Source organism: Dromaius novaehollandiae, chromosome 25 (genome assembly GCF_036370855.1).
Source record: "Dromaius novaehollandiae isolate bDroNov1 chromosome 25, bDroNov1.hap1, whole genome shotgun sequence".
NCBI lineage: Eukaryota > Metazoa > Chordata > Aves > Casuariiformes > Dromaiidae > Dromaius > Dromaius novaehollandiae.
Window position 1 is genome coordinate 6,052,855 of NC_088122.1, and position 19,515 is coordinate 6,072,369.

The 19,515-nt window shown below is 42.0% G+C and overlaps 1 protein-coding gene across 2 annotated transcripts in view; it reads left to right on the forward strand.

The window, feature by feature from the left end:
* Positions 1-19,515, forward strand: part of MLLT1 (MLLT1 super elongation complex subunit) — a 40,788-nt gene that overhangs the window by 12,567 nt on the left and 8,706 nt on the right. For both annotated transcript variants that reach the window (XR_010385068.1, XM_064497269.1), the window contains exons 4-10: positions 2,636-2,779; positions 4,498-4,623; positions 6,505-7,050; positions 10,769-10,856; positions 11,704-11,815; positions 13,145-13,244; positions 13,470-13,541. Coding sequence is in view for 1 of the 2 variants with exons in the window: in XM_064497269.1 (XP_064353339.1) it covers positions 2,636-2,779; positions 4,498-4,623; positions 6,505-7,050; positions 10,769-10,856; positions 11,704-11,815; positions 13,145-13,244; positions 13,470-13,541 (1,188 nt within the window). In the remaining variant the exon portion in view is untranslated. The remainder of the gene's footprint in view (positions 1-2,635; positions 2,780-4,497; positions 4,624-6,504; positions 7,051-10,768; positions 10,857-11,703; positions 11,816-13,144; positions 13,245-13,469; positions 13,542-19,515) is intronic.

Sequence of the window (19,515 nt, forward strand, 5' to 3'; positions counted from 1 at the left end):
CTTGATTTACTTGTCAACATCAAGGGTTGAACATCAGAAGGTGGAATCATCTAAGGGTAAAGCTTGACTTGCCTGTATAGTTGTTACTCAAGCAGGTAACCCAGGAGTGCATAAAGTGGCATGTTTCAGTGAGCGTGCTGACTGCCTGGACCTAAGTTCTTGGAATGGAAAAGTACCTGTCCTCCACTGTATCTCCAAGTAGGAGGACAGGTAGATCCCAACATCTTATTCGGAAAGGTCTCAAAAGTGCAGCACTGTAGATTCAGTGTGGCTTTCCACTTAGAAGTTGTGTAGGTGCAGGTCAGTTGGAAGAAGTATTCCTGGGTCTTCCCATGTGTGTTTTTTGGAGAAGAGAACGTTTAGGAAGACTGGATGGATTAAACTTTGGAGTGCTTTGAGCTGTAATTATTAGCTGTCAGTGAAAGCAGTAAATGAGAGGCATATGCTAACAAAGCAGCTCTTTGCTTTGAGACTTTTGCACTTTTCTTGTAGGAAATATTTTGTTTAAAATTCTTGCTGTGGAGTTAAAACTCAGAAATGCAAAACAGTACTGTAATCTTTGATGGAACTATTCACTTAGATGGTGGCTCCTGATGTCCTGAGAGGATAGAAAGGATGTTTTAATGATCATAATCCTTGAATGAGATTCAGTTCCCAGAACGGTCATGATCTCCAAGTCTGAGAAAATCACATTTAAAAACTTTTAATTTTACAAACAGTGGAAGCTAATCATAGAGATACAAATATTTGGGAGGTTCTGTGGTACTTTTGAATCCATATAAATAAGGGGGTATGTAAGATAAAAGGGAAATGAATCCTCAGCTGCAGTTCCCATCTCCTGCTCGGAAAGCAAGCAGGTAAATGGCAAAGCAGAGCTCTGATAATATGGGGTGAAAGTCTGTTTTTGCTAATGTATCCAAAAGCAATTGATTCCATGTTGTAAACTAGGAAAAGCATTTTAGAGACTATTCTCTTTAGGCCACACTTGGATTTCTATTCATCCTTCATTTAAGTTTATTAGACTTTGAGGGACCCTCTACAGCTGCTGTTGTAACTCCAGTGTAAGCACACGCTAACAAATGCGGAGCTTACTAATGATTCAGTTAATGAAAATGGTCCTTGCAGCAAGGCAGAAATGACGAGGCAGTACATTTTGCAAGTATATTTTTTTTGCTCTTTCCATTCATGTGTTTTAATGGACATTGAACAATTTCAAGCATGCATGAATTCTTCAGAACTTTTCCGAGAGAGGTTTTGAAGACCCTGCCTTGTTCACAGGATGCTCTTATTTTCTGAGATGAGATCTTTTTGTTGTATGTAGTTGTTCGGATGTCTGTCTTCCCCTGTTCTGGGGAGTTAGGATCCAAGAACTGGACTCCCAGGTAGGCTCATGGTACTGATTTTGATATAAACCAGATGGGGTTACAAATACAAATCTTATTATTAGGAGTACTTCAGCTTGTACAAGCAATGGCTTCTGCAGCTACATTAGTATCCCCCTAGCAAACAGCAGGAATCAGTGTGGTCTGAAGCAGTTTGGCGCTTCAACCTATTTTCAGCAAATCTAACGGCTTGGGCTCGAAGCCTGCGGTGTCTGTTCCCATACAACAATGCGACTGCACCAGGAAATCGAGCTGCTGGATATGAATTGCGGAGAAGACTGCTGTGCAGCTGCTTGATGCTGCGCATTGAATGAGGCATGCGGGATGCATTCATGTAAATGCTGAATGTACTGTAAGGCGCTGCATGTTTTACGGGAGGGTTTCTTTTGCCACATTTGAATTTTTGTCTTGAAATACAGTAGACAACACAATACGAGGAGATGGTGCATCAATATTTGTAATGAGCAAATAGTATGCAGTATTTGCGATTTTAAAAATGGGAAGGGATTGCAAATGTTCTGTTTTGTACAGCAAAATGCACAAGAGCTTCCTATGCTTCTGCAGCAGGTGGAACAAAACCAGTGAGCCGCAAATGATCCCCAACACGCATACAAACTCCGGATTTCTTCAGTGAAAGTGCTCTTAGAAAGTTCAAAAGCCTAGGATATCTTCCTATTCAGCCACTGCGATATGCATATTGAAAGGGATTTTACAAAACAAGTCATTCTTTTATCATTGCGTTTAATCTTTTCTCAGTATCTGCAGAGATCCTGCGAGTTCAGAAGCTGCCCTTTCTCTAAATAAAGGATTATGCTTTCCTTAATATTGATATTTATAGTTCTCTTGTTTCCCAGGAAGATAGGATCGGAATTTCAGTGAAAACAGAACATTAGATTAAAGCTTGTGAATTTGTTTTGCTAGGATCGCTTGAACTGCTTTAAACAGACAATTACCAGTTAGTATCTTTGTCTCTAGTTGTGTGGGTTTTTGTTTTTTTCAGGGAAAAGCCATGTCTGACTTTCTGGTGAAAGTTATGTTAACTTCAGGCATCTTAGGCACTTTTTTCCTTTTTTTTTTTCTTTTTCTTTTTCTGGCTTTGGAAAGCGCTCTCATCTCATGATGAAAAACTATGAATGCAACACTTATTCAGTGGGTTTTTTTCGGGATTTTTAGGAGTGACCATTTGAAACCTCTAACCTAGTACGTTTGCCAAACTGCTGGTTTCCCAGAGTCTTCTGCTTTCTTGGTTTTAGGAGGAACCGAAAAAGGTTTGTTTCACATATGACCTGTTCTTAAACTTGGAGGGAAATCCGCCTGTGAACCACCTTCGTTGTGAGAAACTGACTTTCAACAACCCCACCAAGGAATTCAGACGCAAGCTTATTAAGGCTGGAGGGGTAAGTGCTGGGGGGATCAGAGATCTGAAGAGGTTTTGTTTAAATTCTCTAGTCTTACTGTTTTGTTCTGCAGCTTCTTTTTACCTGCAGCCCAGTGGGCTACAGTTCTCCACGTTCAGCTAAAGAGATGATCCTGCCCGCTTTTGCTTCTGATAATGTAACTGCAGCACTGGAAGCAGAACTAAGCCATAGCTTGTGGGATTGGTACTTCTTTATTTTTAATTTAAGTATGACTGTTACTACTAAGGCAGTAAAACCTCTGCCAGAGTGGAGAGCTTGTGAATGGTGCACGCTGTCCATCAGGCAGTTAGAGCTATCTGTGACCTATCTAGTGTCATGAGCTGTATCGTATAGAAGAGTTCAAGAAAAAGGAGAGGCTTCCAGTGTATCTCTGATTCATCTTGGCCACAGGAAAGCTTAGTACTTAGCACTTCCTGATCAGTTTATGTCCTCCAAACCTGGAATCAACTGCTGGTTGCTTAGATAATAAAAATTAAGGAAAAGTGTTAGAATTTAGGGTAAAACTAGCTATGGGGAAAAAAATAGATATACTCTTAAAGGCACAATAAGGATGTAGGTTGCTACAGTGGATAAATTACTACTACTGGGAAATTAAAGTGCAGTGGTACGCTAAAGAAATTATCTTCAAGGAACTATACAAGATCTAGGCAATTTAATACCAGTCACAATGTACATGAAGTTATTAACCAGTCTGAGGATGTCATGACGGTATTCTGCGCACCCTTATATATGATAATGTATAATTCCATTCTGTTCAAGGACTTTATTCAACATAGGCTTAATTGCTGGCAAAATTTTCTTCTGAAAAACATCTTTCCATCTTGAACAATATTTAAAAGAAGAGGGGGGAGATGAAACTTATGTGAAGAGGTTAGTCAGTAATAAGTTGTGAGTGTGGCAAGTATTCCAAGGTGATCTGTGCAGATCTTTGTCAGTAGTCCAGTGCTTTTCTGCTTTGGGAACAAAGAGGAAGGTGCTTATTTCAGCCCTAAGATGGCTGGAACATAATTTACTTATTAGGATTTTGATCATGCGTTACAGTGTTCTTTAAATATCAGAATGTTTCATCTGTGAATCTCTTTTGATGCCATTCATCTAAAATCTTCCTGACTCCATACTTCATCTACAAAAGTTAGGGACTAAATTTTTCAACCAAACTTTTTGGTGGGATTACTTCGACTGAAGATAGGGAAGGTAAGAAGAAAGGCTGTGTCATGGAGGTCTGCGCTTTGTGTTAAGATCTTGTCAAGAGATAGTCCCATGGATTTTTTTTTTTTTTTTTGAAAGTGAATCCAGCTTCTCCCACATTGATGGAATCTTGCACATTCCTTCCAGATTTACTTTGCTTCCAAACTGTTTGAAGAGTAAAAGCATTTGCAGTAGAACACACAGTTCTTGTCCATAGCTCTGTTGCCTGCTTGTGCTCAGAATATCAGAGTTCCCTTTGGGAATGACACTTGATATCACATCTTGCCTTTCATTCTTTATGTTTTTAATGTTCTATATTGCAGGCATTGCCTTGGGACTGAGCATCTTAACTGGAATTATATAGACAGTATCTTTTATGGCCTTTAAGGGGAGAAAAGATCTAACAGATGAATAATAGTGCGTTTCTTGAGCAAGTGACTTAAGATAAACATGTGTTAATAGTCAATGTTACTTTACTCCTACATAATTTTTCTCCTCTTTATTACTAGGTGATGGTAATGCCAGAAGGAGCAGAAACTGTTTCAAGGCCAAGTCCTGATTATCCTATGTTACCCACAATACCACTCTCCGCCTTCTCTGATCCCAAGAAAACCAAACCATCCCATGGGTCAAAGGTCAGTGAAGCTTGCTTTTCAGTCATCCTGAGGTGAAGTCTTTCAGGACTCTGCTGCTGAGAACTTGTTTAGCAGCTGCTTGTGGCTACTTCTTACTCTGAAAACTTCCCTTGTGCTCTGTGGTTGAATCTTTGGGCAATCTGTATTGTCCTTTCTTTCCTGCAGTTTCTTCCCAGTTAGAGCATTAATTTTTCCTAGTAATTAACAGGGGCATGCAGTCAGCAGCAGCAGAAATTGTCATCTCATGTAAGCTTGAAATAAGGACATCTGTCTAGGATGTTTCTTCCCTTGCTCTCTAAATTTAGGAGGCCTCTTTATTGCTAGACTTCTCTGTAAGGAAATTTTAAAAGAGAAATAAATGCCCGAGACTGAGACTCTGTGGTAAACCACGTCTTGCTACTGAACTGGTACGGCAGATAAAGTTGCATTAAGTCCTTGCTGATTGTTCTGACTCGTGTCCGTGATGCTGAAGATGAAATACATGGATCTTTTGCTGTCTGTCATGTAAAGCTGTGTTCTAAGTCCTGAGGGATTTCAATTTCATGGCAGCAAGGCTAAGTATAGAGTCAAGTGTTTCATCTATTAGTAGAACTACTGGGATAGTGGTGTAAAGAGCATAAAATATGCTATACTTGGTGAAACTAGTGATTTCAAGATTTGATGTTTGCCTCTAGCTATATCTAGTTCCTGAGACTTCAGAAGAAGCTTAAGTTTTTTCCTTTCACTTGTCTGATGAAACTACCTTTGCGTAATTGCACATCGGAGGAACAATTCTCTTGATATTCACAGGCTGTGTGATTTGAAGCAGATTACGTATGCTTTATCAGTCTGAGCAGTCACAAATATTAACAGCAATTTGTTTTATAGCGTAATTCAATTCTGCTACCCATTTTCTTCAGGGCTCTGAACTTTTATTACACTTTGGCCATGTCTTCTGATCTTGATATTGTGGAACAGAATAAAGATGGCTTATCTGTTCGTGGCTGATTTAATTTTTGAATTAAGCATTAGAAAATGGAGAAGGAAGAAAAACAAAGGGTACATGAGCTCTGGTGAAAATTGCCAGTAGCTAAAGAAACAGCCGTCTCCTGCTTCCCTTCCTCCAGATTGCCTTCAAAGGTGCACGTATGTTTGTATCTCAACCTGTGCAGTTCGTATTCCAGTGTTTCCCTGAAAGACTCATTTCTATAAGTGCTTTGAGGTCATATATAAGTTGCAAAGGGAAGTACTCCTTTGGCATTGTGTACACCTGTCACCTAGGATAGGCAGGGTCCAAACGATTGCTGTCTCAATGCTCTAATTAAGGTTGATAAATGCCTGCTGTTATCAGACTTTGGCTCTCTTGTGGTTGTGGGGGAATTGAGTGTTTTTGCCAAGATGCAGTCTAGTTGACATGGTGAGGTCAGGGCTAGGCTGCCAACATAACTTGCTTTTGCTGTGGACATGATTTAATCTAATAGATCTCTTCAGTTGACTATTTTTTTCCCCTAAAGCTTGTGTGTACTGAAGGAACGGTATAGTATAACTTTGTGTAACACAGCTTGACTGAGTTCCTCTTACCTGGCAGTAGATGTGTACCCTGTAGATGAAATCTGAGCTAAACATCTAGCCTCCCCATATAGACCATGCAAAGGAACAGGCATTTCTGAAGCATGTTCCATCCTGTCCTGAAGCAGATGTTTAAGTGCCTAGTGTCGATTTCTGTACATCCACTGTAAGGTTATCTAGATGTCTACCTCAGAGGTAGATAAGTTATAGACATCTGTGGGTGGATGTCTACTTGAAACAAATGCTTCTGTGATCTATCAGAATGTATTTTATAGTTCTGTGCAGAGTTCCAGCTTTTTACCTAGCTTGCGTGTTTCTGTTGCTGAATTTTAGGATGCAAACAAGGAAAGCAGTAAGGCATCCAAGCCACACAAAGTAACCAAGGAGCACAGAGAGAGACCAAGGAAAGATTCTGAGAGCAAAAACTCCTCCAAAGACCTTGAAAGAGAACAAAACAAGCCTTTGAAAGACTCCTCCAGAAAACCAACTGAGAACAAACTGCCTAAGGAGGAGAAGGCACCTCCAAAAGCTGCTTTCAAGGAACCAAAACTGGCCGTGAAGGAGACCAAACTGGAGAACACTTCTCCGAAGGGCGGGCCACAGCCGGAGTTAAAGTCTTCCAGCAAGAGGCCCTCCAATGTGGAGTCACCAAAGCCTAGTGCCAAAAAACAAAAAAAGAGCAGCTCCAAAGGGGTAAAGAATATCCTCGGGACATCTCCCAGAACCTCGTCTTCCTCGTACCCAGAGAAGAAACAAACCAAGGAGAAGATGAATGCCAAAGTGGAAAAGGTAAAATCTGAAAGTGAGGCCAAGGAGATCAAAAAGCCTGTGGAAATGGAGGAGTCAAATTCAGAGGATGAAACTTCTTTCAAGTCAGAGGTGAGCATGGGTTCATCCTTTATCAGAATTTTTGAGCAAGCTGGTTAAATCGCTGCATGAAAAAGTCTTCAAAAATACTCCCCCAGACAAGACAGAAAACCAGACTGACAGGTGCTTAGGCATGGTTGTATCTCAAAACTCTCTGAAAATTCTATCAGTATTATCATTACTGCTACCTGCTTTACCTCCTGTTTCACATGTGCACTTCTATTCAGATTTATCTGCAAGCTGTTATCTAAATGTCGGAGTTTAAGGTTATGGTCTCTCGTTCATTCCTTGCCGTGACATTTTTAGAGCAGAAGTATAGGCCTAGATACGCTTTCTACCTGCGTATGATAACGTGCTTTCGAGCCTGATCTTACTTTAGAAATGGAGTAAATAATTTCAGTTTTGCTTTTGAAAAAAACAATATAAAATGTAAACAAAAAGACTTGTTCCTGACATGGCCTCTGAGAAATGCGCTATTGGCTAAAGGTCAAATACAACCGCATGCCACTAAACCTAAATAAGTTGTGTTGTAAAACATAAACCAAATTATGTGATTCTAGTACTATTTTAAAAAGCTGTCTAAATATTTTTTTTCCTTTTTACAACTAAGAACATTCCTCACCCTCCATTTTCCCAAAGAAGGCAAAAAAAAAAAAAAAGTAGAGAGGAGACAACACAGCCCAAATCCAAACTCTGGCTACTTTTCTCTGGTGTGTTTTATATTTACTGTAAAGAAGCCATACATGCTTTTATAGGAGTCACAGAATAACATCACGTGAATTTTTAAACTGCTTCCTACTGACCACTTCTAGAAAGATTTGTTTTACTAGAGTAAATCTGCTAGGTAAAACTTGTAGTATGATTTAATTAGCCTCATGATACAGTAAGTATTGCTGGGTTTATTCCAAAAACATTTTTTTGCAAAAGATTCCCAATAGAAGAGGTTGAGGGAGTGTTAATTTAAGTTATTCTGCAAAGCTTTGTGCCGATTAATTAAAATGTGTAGCTTGTGGGGGGGGGGGGTGTAACCCAACAGCTCCTGTCCACTTTTAGCCTTGAGCCTGAAGTGCGTCAGTGCATAGGTAGCCCCTCATCTCTGTCTAAAATACATGGCCCTCACTTCAAGCTTCTCTCCTCTGCTGATCACTGCTGAGTCCTAAATATCTTGTAGCTTGTTATGTCTCGGGTGCCATCCCTCTGCGTCTCGCCGTGCAGCTGTAAGCTGATAGTGCTGTTTGACTCTGTCCCGTGAAACCACAGACTGTGGCTGTGGCCGCACAGCGTCTGCTGCAGTCCCGTCCTTCCCCCACCAAGCCACACGCTTCTCTGTCCTCTCCTGCACCAGCTCTGGTGTTTGTCAGATGCTTTACAGGGTTATTTGAGTGCTAGCCCAGAAGGAGGACAGCAATACGCGGTTGGTGGGGGGGAAGAGACTGTGGCAGCTGCCAGTCAGGTCAGCTTAGGTTTCTGTGGAACTTGAAGCTTCAGGGTATAACTGCATAATGCATTGGCACCGGCGGCGAAGACTGTTTGAGTTCCTCCTCCACCGTGGGGGTTTCTTTTTGCTCCCGACACCGCAGCTTGCTACTCCATCGTTGGTACTGGTACAGCTGTTTGTGGATCCGTGTGGTAAGCCACATCACTAAAGCGAATGAGCAGCTGGAGGTGGACTGGGGCCCGGAAACTCTTAAATCAGCTTCGCTGCTGAAGCCAATGTATTGTGCAACGTGCTCGGAGGCTGCAGCTCGGCGATTGCTTTGAGTTGACATCTTTGCAGGCTGCTGCTGAAAGGAACAGTCTTGCTCTCCTTCGTGCTGCTGGCACGAGTGCTCGTGTGACTTTGCAACGGGCTGGAGGAGTTTCTCCTTCTGCCTCAGCTCCTGCTGAAAGTTAGTGGTCCCCTCACTTTTTCTTTTTCCTTAAATACTGTTTTATTTTTCAGCGAGATCAGTTCCCTGCTCTGGCCTCACGCTTGGCTGCCCGAACGCCGGTGCTGACAAAAGGGAGAGGCTGAGATGTGAGGGCAGGATTGCTTTTTTCCATTGTCGGCGTGTGCTTTTGTCATATCGCAGTGACTGCGAAGCCGCAGCCCGAGCACGCGGAGCGTGTCCAGCTGGACGCCTCCGAAACGGTTGAAGTAACAGACAGGGTTAATGGCAGAAGGAGAAAAGGGGGGTGCGTACGACTCCCGACTTCTGCATCTCATCTCCCATTCTGTCGCTGGGGGACACCTGCTAGACTGTCAGCAGTGAAAGATGAGAGGATGGGGTCTGTGGGTAAGGCGCGGGAGCTGTGCTCCCTCATCTCGAAAATACTGCTTTTTTCTTTGCTGATGTAATTTTTCTGAACGGACAGGGCTGCCGCAGCGTGCCAATACATCAGATACTGCCATCGTTAAATTCCTCTGCTTTGCTCTTGAGTAATTAAGTGTGGTAATACCACTTTTGACACTATTTTTCCCTTCTTAGAATTGAAAAAATGCAACTCTAATCTTCGGATGATAAATTATGCACGGGGGGATGCTAAGATGAAAGCACTGCTGCCGCCTCTACTTGTTAATGCCCAAAGCTGCTGATGTGCCTCGTCCTACCTGTTGACAATGTTCTCCTTATAGTATTAATTTTTTTTACAGTAAAGTATAATGATCGACAGGAGCATCAGCGTTTGGTTGCAGAAGTCGTAGGTGTGCTCCTAGGAACAGTGCAACGAAACTGAAGTGCCAAAGGGAATTACTTAAATAAAGCAGTATTACAGTGCGTGAGGGATCTTTAATCTAGATCCCAGTGAGAAACAAAATAATCTTTAAGGATATCGGAATGGTCATTTTTGCTATTGGGGATGAAATACGTGATTTAGCTTTCACTGCCACCTTGTGGTCCTTTATGCTAAAGCATGTGATTGCTGTACATTATATACATCATACAATATATATTGCCAATTTTTTAGAGCATTAAAATTTTATTTCTGGATGCTCTAAGTAGCTATAGTTCATTGCATCTTTTTTTTTTCTTGCATGGTGTACTTCTGGCATTTCTTTTGAATAGCGACGGTCAGTGGAGTCAGTTCATGAGAGTTTAGCTGGTTTCTATTATGTTTTCAAAATCCAGTTGGAGACGGTACAGTGGATCACTCAGAAACCGGCAAAGAAGCAACTGTTTTGGGGGTGTAGTAATAATTCATAATATTTTTAAATTTTGGAGGCAAATGAACTAGTTAAGAGAGGCATCTTTTTCCATGTTTAATGTCTATTAAGAGAGGTGCTCAGAAGGAATCTGGGTGGGTTAAAATACATACAGGTCTGAAAAGAAAAACTGGTGTTTTTAAAGGGAGCTTTGGTAATTATGTGAGGTTGTATGTTGTGTGTGCATCTTTCACACCTCAAAGTAAGCATTTCTTTTCTTTCCACTTTGGCATTTTTCAGGGGCTATTTTGCATCGTTTGAGATGATTTGAAACTAGTGGCATGAAGGGTTCTGTTGGGAGCTGTTGATGCTACCGCCCAGGCGTGCTGGGCTACAGGACACCCAAATTTTCACAAATGTTGTGTTTATTTACCTTGCATTTTGTGTATTTTTTGTAATTGAGAACTGCATTCAGTGATGTATGATGTTGTAGCGTTCTTAAATCCTTTATCTCACTGTGCTCTGGTCTGGACTTCTGGATTAGAAAGGTTAAGATTCTTTTTTCTTTTTTTCTTTTTTTTTTCCTCCCCTCTTTTATGGGGGGTTAAGTCTGTCCAGTCCAGCCCTTCCAACTCCAGCTCCAGCTCCGACTCCAGCTCTGACTCTGATTTCGAGCCATCTCAGAACCACAGTCAAGGTGTGTTGCAAGAAATAAAAACTGTTAAAGTCATCCTTACCTGATCTTGAAAGGCTCATGAGAATTAGATCTGATTTCCCAACACCATATATAAGGCTAATATTACTTTATTTTATGGAACAGTCTGTTGAAGTTGTGACACTTCATCAGAAAAAAGGTAGTAATGTCGTAGCATAATCATGAATAAATATTTTTCTTGTTTTGGCAGTTAATTTACGAGTAGGTTATCTGTCTGGATTTGTCTCTTTTTCCTGTTGACTTTGGTTTCTGCCTCAATTTCTGAATGTTTGTTGCTGCTTGATCTATAGTGTCCCCAGAATATTTCTCCTCCCATCTCAGATATGTTTTAATAAAAAATAGAGATGTTAGAGACCTATTAATACCTGTCACTTTGGCAGTGCAGAACATTACTTCTTGTTCTGATTCATACAGTGAGAATGCAAAGAGATACCGTGGCAATAGTAAATTTTCTAACCTTAACAAATGCTATGTTGCTACAAATATCGTCTCTTGAGTGACTTTTAAAGCAGTCCCCAAACGCATGTAAAATGTGTCCTTTTGTTTCCATTACAGAAAAGAGTGGGTGGATTTGGAGGTGGGGGGGGGGACTTTTCAGAAATTGTGCAGGTCCTAAAATTTCAACTCTGCTTTAATAGAGAGACTGGGATACAGGGTCTCCTACCAATAGCTTTGGGCAAAATTAAAATACCAGTGACGTCTTCCTGAAAAATCTTGTTTTTTAACTTAATGATAAACTAATCCAAGCTTAGATCAGAGTGTTCAGATGGAAATTCTGCTGCCTGTGTCCTCGACGAGTGTTGAACGACTTTGTCCTTTCTGCTCCCAGGCCCACTGCGCTCCATGGTGGAGGATCTGCAGTCGGAGGAGTCCGATGACGACGACAGCTCATCCGGAGAAGAGGCGGCAGTCAAAGCAAACCCCGTCAGCCGGGATTCCAGGTGGTAACAAATCAGGAAGAAAGACGTATTGTTGTCTCTTTGCCCTCCATATTTTGTGTTTTCGTGTGCCTTCCTTTCAGAGGGAGGAATCAAAGCGATGAGGATATGCATGAGAGGGAAGTGTGAGAGAAGGGGAGAATGGACAGATGTGTGGGGTACTTAGCACAGCGCAAGGACACAGAAGAGTCGATGAAAACAGCAGGGTGAGAACAGAATTGGATAAGGAGAACGACGCTGAAGCTCAGAGAGAGGAAGCTGCTGGGAAGTGGCGTGTGTAGAGCTTGCAGGTGTTAGTGACTGAGCCCCTTAAAATAGTCGTCTAATTGTCTTGCTCAGATCTCTGCTGAGATCCGAATGGTGTGTGACACCTTTGATCCGCAGAGATTAGAGAAGTGGTGTTGAGGCTGTCGGCGTGCGTGCTCTTCTTATTGCGTATTACTGAGACAAAACTGAGAAGTCTTAGTCTTTGCCGATAGTGCTTGCTGACAGTTGGTGACTTGACTCCTCTGGGATGTGGTTAACAGCTGTTTCCTGCTTTAGTCAATGGAAATAGTTGAATTTCATCCTTCTCCCCTCAGGAAATGCTGTTGTAGCCAAAACCTGGAGTCCCAGGCTGGATACTTGAAACCAAATGCTTGGCCCAGAGAGCAGCTGCAGATTTCAGATGACACTTGTGTTCACCAGAAAAATAATCCTTTGTGTTGCGCTATGTCATTATCAGCTCAACAGGAAATGAGAGACTTTGAAAGATAATTTTTATACCTTTAGGGGACAGGTAATAAATGCATTGTTTTTCAAGCCCGTCAAAAGCAGGATACCTGCTAGAGATCTGTAGGGCCACAAGATGATTAAGATACAAAAAAGAAATCTCAAAGATCAAGACATAGCAGGAAAGCTAAATGGATTTTTTTGCCTGTGTTCTCAGGGGAGGTCTTAGGAGGGTTCTTCTGCAGAAACTCACGGTGATTTTTAGAATAAATAGCAAAAATGAACGGTTGCCATTTGCCAAAATCAGATGGTACTTATTCAGCCGTTCTAAGGAGGCTCGAGTATGAAATAGTTGAACTGCTATCTGCAATGCGTAAACTAACTTAAACTACCTAGTCTGCCTCCCCAGGGAATATAAAATGGCAATGCTGATGTCAGCTGTGACAAAGGGGGTTCTCTGGAATTGCAGACAGTTTCTCCTGGGCAATTTAATATAGTCTAAAATAAACAATAGAATTAATGGGCATTGTTTCTGTTTCATTTAACTCCATGTGGTTCAGCTGCCAGCAGAATAATTTCCCATTGGCTGGTGATGCTAATTCTGTGCTGCTTGTTTTTCAGACTGAGCCTTAGTGACAGCGACAGCGATAACAGCGCAGACTCCTGCCTGCCAAGTCGAGAGCCTCCTCCCGGTCAGAAACTGCCCCCAGCAAATAATAAGGTATTGCATGCTACATGTCCATACAATGCTGCTTTCCATCAGTCTCAGTTCCTGTATTATGTTCAATCTGTGGTGTTAATTTTGGCTTGCACCAAAGCTTTGCCGTTTCACTGTCTTCGTCAGACAGATAATTTCCTTCTCTTCAGTGCTGTGCGTCCAAACCATTAAACCATTGTGTTGTCTGAACTGATTTTGGTCCCTAAAGGCTATATGTTTTACCCTCAGGCATCTGGAAGAAAAAGCCCAGAGTCTTGTAACAAGCCAGAGAAGATCCTGAAGAAGGGAACTTACGACAAGGTGCGTTTGAAGATTTGAATATTATAGAGTTGTTGGTTACTGGCTAACATTTCTGAGTGAAAATAATTTGAGTCAGCCTCGCCTGTTCACATTGTTCTGCCTTCGCAGGTTAAAGACTTGAATACGATGAAAAACAGATGTTGAAAGAATAGACTTGGGAGATTAACACTACAGAAATTGTGTAGTTTAAATAAATGGACCCCCAAGTCTTTTCCATGTGCAAAATGTCAAAATTGCTTTCGTTGTTTGCCGTTAGTCTTAATAGCAGTGTGGACACTGCTGCAGTGCTGAGTGCCTCTTCATCAAAAGGCAGTTTTCATCTCTCTTTGATCTTTCAAATTAAAGATTGTTTTGCACTCTGCTTTGCTGCTTTAGTTGCAACCTTTGTTTATTCAGTGAATTTCCCTTTCTTGCCTCCGAGGAAAGTCAGGCAGTGTATATGCTTCTAAAGCATGGCTCACTCGCAAGCAGATAGCCAAATCCCACATTCTCTGCAAAGTTCTTCCACTGTGGACTTTTTTTGTAAAGAAATCAGTTGAAAGGAAGTGTTATGGAAAATAGGCTTGTCGGCCACCATAACAGGGCTTGACCCTAGGTTCCCGCAGGTAAAGTTCAGAGCCAAATCAAAACAAATTAAATTTTAATCACGTGCGTGCCGTAATTACAGCTCGAGCTGGGTGCCTCCGAAGAGGGACCCTAACATAAACAAATCCTGGGCAATTATAGTTTTTTCAACTTACATTTCCCACCCCTCATGTGGTAGTTAGACCAGTAGTACTTTTTTGGTCTGGGGTCTCCTGCTCCTCATTGGGTCTCATCGTCATTCTGAGGTAAGCTGTTTTTCTCCTTATTCTTGTTTTTTGCGGACTCTGCTGATGGTTGTACCTCTGTTTTTGTTGGGTCTTACTGTTGTGTCTTAAGGTCCTGAGGAGGAGGTGATTCTAAATCGTAACAATGAAGACTGCCCCAGCAGTGAGCTAAGGCTTTGTCCCTCAAGGTCCTAATGCCCTGCACTGGTCTTATTTCAAAGCCTTGACACTCTCCCTTTCGGAGTGTGAGCCGCATTCCTGCAGACACCCTCCCTTTTGGAGTGTGGGAGCTGGACTTCCATCCCCAGGGTTTGAGTGGGTTGTGACTCGCACCCGTCCCCCTGGTACGTTTTACGGTGCTCAGCCCACGTACCCCTTCAGTGCACTGTTCCCAGACCAGAATTTAGAATTTAGGCAGGAGTTTAAGACTCACCTTCTCGGTGCCTCTCGTTGCCAAAGGTCCCAGGTGAACTCACCCGATGGTGCCAGATGATCGTTTGGAGACGAGAGGCCCCGACAGTGGTCGCCTCGGGTCCCATCTGGGGTGCCAAACTGTTATGGAAGTTAGGCTTGTCGGCCACCATAACAGGGCTTGACCCTAGGTTCCCGCAAGTAAAGTTCAGAGCCAAATCAAAACAAATTGAATTTTAATCACGCGCGTGCCATAATTACAGCTTGAGCTGGGTGCCTCCGAAGAGGGACCCTAACATAAACAAATCCTGGGCAATTATAGTTTTTTCAACTTACATTTCCCACCCCTCATGTGGTAGTTAGACCAATAGTAATTTTTTGGTCTGGAGTCTCCTGCTCCTCACTGGGTCTTATCGTCATTCTGAGGTAAGCTGTTTTTCTCCTTATTCTTGTTTTTTGCGGTCTCTGCTGATGGTTGTACCTCTGTTTTTGTTGGGTCTTACTGTTGTGTCTTAAGGTCCTGAGGAGGAGGTGATTCTAAATCAAAACAATGAACACTGGCCCAGCAGTGAGCTAAGGCTTTGCCCCTCCAGGTCCTAATGCCCTGCACTGGTCTTATTTCAAAGCCTTGACACTCTCCCTTTCGGAGTGTGAGACGCAGGAATGCAGACTGCTTGTACCTTCCTTATCTTCCCAGCTTGAACCAGCTCTGAGGCCCTTTTCATACAGGACTAAGTAAAAGTTCATTATTTTATCTAAGTGCGGCCTAAGGCTTTAGCAAATTTAGCTCCTCATGCTAAGCAAGTTTTATAGAAGTTGTGCTAAGCGGCTACCTCTAGACAGTTTCAGTTTGCTATTCTTTAACAGTCCCCCCTTTGTTTTTATGAAGCATCCCTGCTAATGCTTTAAACAGAGTTCTCGAAGCCTTTCAAGGCGTACTATCACGTTCCATAACCTTATGCATAGTATGATCGTAAGCAATAGGCATAACACAGTTAAAGTTAACACAACTACTACTGGGTGCAACACATGATTATAAATCGCTGTTGTAGTTGGTGGCCATCCTAGAAGAGTTTCCCAGCCATGATGTTCTCCGTCCCTTTTTACCCTTTCCGAGACGTGGTGTATCTCTTCCGCATCATGATGAACAATGATTAGAGTTTTCTGTCCACTGTTTTGGATGCGTTCTAGCAGTCAACGCAAATCATCATGTTGTAGTAGTTTCTTTACCAGGGTGAGATTAATCCCAGTGGGGGTAGGTAGTAAATTTTGAATTAATGTATAGACGTAATAGGAGCTGAATAATTAAAATCACATCCCATGATTTTGGTAAAGTTACAAATACAAATATTTGAGTGATTACTTGTATCTACAACAATGCCATCTATGAATGCAAGATTCCAAAGTGTTCTTACACATACATATCCTTTTTTAACATATACAGGTACAGTTCAACTTTAACAGCAAAATAAGAACATAGTATGACAGTACATGGCCTGTTCCATTTAGGTTTTAACTTGGATTTTTGTAAAAATACTTTAACTAAAACTTCACCCCCAGGCTGTATATCAGGCACCTGTATTTCAGGTGGCGTGGATTGATATCATTGAGCATATATATATGTATTTTCTAAGATTTTCAAACCTTTTTGCATACTTAGAACATACCGGGTTAGTCGTTCATCTCTGTCTAACAGGCTGGTCTTAGCTGGAATAACAAGTCCCTAGTACAGCTAAATGTCTCCTGAAGAGAATTTCTGCTGGTGTTAGTCCTATGGGTTGCCATGGGACATTTCAAACATCCCATAGAGCTAAGTTTAATGCTTCTGGCCATTTTAGGCTAGCATGTGTGCATATTCTTGCTCTTTTTTCTTTTAATGTTCTATTCATTCTTTCTGCTTGTCCTGAAGATTGTGGGTGATAAGGGGTACATAGGTTTCTTTTTATTCCTAATGATCTATATAACTGAGTGATTATGCTTGCCGTAAAATGGGCACCCCTGTCTGAATCAGTGGCTTCTGGGACCCCATACCTGGGTATGATTTCCTTCAGTAAGGCTTTTACCACTCCCCCTGTGTCGGCCTTTCTTGTTGGGAAAGCTTCTACCCAGCCTGATAACTGATCTGCTATCACTAACAAGTGTTTGTACCCATTTTCTTTTTTACTGAGCAGTCCTTTTCATACATGGTTTTGGGGGTCTATTAAATTTGGCCACTCACTTTGGTTCATCCTTGGAGCTGCCCCCATACATTTTCTCAGAGGTTGTCGGGCTGCAGCTTTCGCAGCAGCGTCGGCTAAAGCATTTCCTCTGCTAATTTCTGTAGTGTCTTTAGTATGGGCTGGGCAGTGTATTACAGCAATTTCTTTGGGGCAGTTGGACTGCTTCCAGCAAATTACGTATTTCTTCTCTATTAGCTAATTTCTTTCCCGATGACGAAAAGAATCCTCGTTCTTTCCATAACATCGCTGTTACATCAAATACTCCAAATGCATTTTTAGAATCGGTATAGATATTTACCTGCAGGTTCTTACCAAGTTTTTGCTGCTTGGGTCAATGCTATTAATTTTGCTCCTTGAGCACTTACAGACAGAGACAAAGGATTAGTCTCAAGTACCTCAAAGATGTTCGTGACAGCATAACCTGAGTGGCGCCTTCCGTCCAAAGAATAGGATGATCCATCTGTAAACAGAACTAAGTCCGGGTTTCCCAAAGGTTCATCTTTAAGGTCCTCCCGGGGCTTGCTCGAGCTGACAATCACCTGCTCACAGGAATGATGTGGCTCTCCATCCTCCAGTAGAGGCAGTAGCATTGCTGGATTTAAGATATTGCATCTCTTTAAGGTCACATTATCTGCATGCAGTATTCTCAGTTCATAGCGGTGAGCTCTCTGTGGGGATAGTGCTTGAGTCGCGTATTGTTTCATTAACAGTTCTACTTCATGTGGCACATACACAGTCAATGAGTGACCCAAAACTACAGGTCATGTTTTTTTTCAATAAGAGCTGCCGTAGCTGCTATTGCTCTGATGCATCCTGGAGTGCCTTTAGCTACCTCATCTAGTTGCATGGAGTAATAGGCCACTGGTCTACAGTGGGAACCTAGTTTTTGGGTGAGTACCCCACTTGCTACTCTCTGTCGTTCATGGACAAATAATTCAAATAGTTTGCTATAATCTGGTAACCCTAGAGCAGGGGCTGAAACCAGTGCTTTTTTCACAGATGTAAAAGCTTTCTCCCTTTCTGGGCCCCAGGCCAAAGGCTCTATCTCCTTTTTCTGTTGCCTGTACTAGAGGCTTAGTAAGTTCTGCTAACCCAGGAATCCACGGTCGGCAGAATCCTACAGCTCCTAAAAATCCCCTAAGTTGTGTTTTTGTTACAGGATGAGGCATATCAAGAATTGTCTTTACTCGTTCTGGATCAACTAACCTGTGTCCTCCTTTTCAGATAAAACCCAAATATTTTACCTCTCTTTGACACAGCTGAAGTTTAGACAGATGCTCGATGCCCTTTTTCTGCAAGAGCATTACATAGAGAAACAGTATCTTTTAAACATGCCTCATAATCTTTACTTGCTAATAACAAATCATCCACATATTGTATTAATATAGAATGTCCTGGAAGTTCGATATCTGAGCGGTCATTTTTGAGTATACGCGAAAAAATAGTCGGAGACCCACTAAATCCCTGTGGCAGCCTTGTCCAAGTTAATTGTTGTCCCTTCCAAGTGAAAGCAAAGAGATCTTGGCTATCTTCAGCTATCAGTATACTAAAAAAGGCTGCCGTTAGGTCAATCACAGTAAAATAAGTTGCCCAATGAGGTATTTGTAGTAAAATGGTTGAGGGGTCGGGAACTACTGAATGTGGAGCAACTACATGTTGGTTTATAGCCCTTAAGTCTTGTACAAAGCGATACTCCGGATCACCATCAGCATCTTGCCTGTTCTTTTTAACTGGCAGAATCGGAGTGTTGTACAGGGATTCATAGACTCTAAGGATACCCAGTTTCAAATAATGATTGATTTGTTTTTGGATGCTCTTCTCTGCTTCCTTTGGGATAGGGTATTGTTTAGCTGCAGGAGGCAATCCCCCCTTTGTTGTTATCGAGACTGGACTGGCTGATTTCAGTAGTCCCACATCCATTCCTGAAGAGCTCCATAACTTTTTAGGAACTGATTCTAAACTTGTTGGAATAGTTGACTCTGGTTCTGGTGTCTTAGCCAGAACACATGAGCCCGTAATTATGAATTTTATCCCTTCCGGCTGTAAACAGATCTGAATATCCGAGACTTGCAGGAGATCTCTCCCTAAGAGGCAAGAGGGCGAGTCTGTGGAAATTATGAAACGTCCCCACACTGCTTTACCCCCAATAGTGAGCAATAAGGGCTTAGATAACATTCGTCCACCTTTTCCCATCACTCCTTGCATCACTATTTTATCTGATGACTTGCATCCTTTAGGCTCAAAATTTAAGAGGGAAAGGGTGGCTCCAGTATCTACTAGAAAGGGAACTTCTAAACCTTCTCTATTTGCCATTACCTGCCCCTCAAATCCAAATCTATATCCCATAAATTTACCCCAATTTTCACAGTATTTTCTGAGTCTCCTATATCCTGTCATTGTGGACTGACTGGGAATTGCCTGGTCTCATTCTTAGTGTTTGTTTTTCTCATGCTGGCCCCTCTATTCCCAAGTACACAGGGCCTCGCTGGGCATTCCTGCTGCCAGTGTCCTTGTTCCCCGCAATAATAACAAACA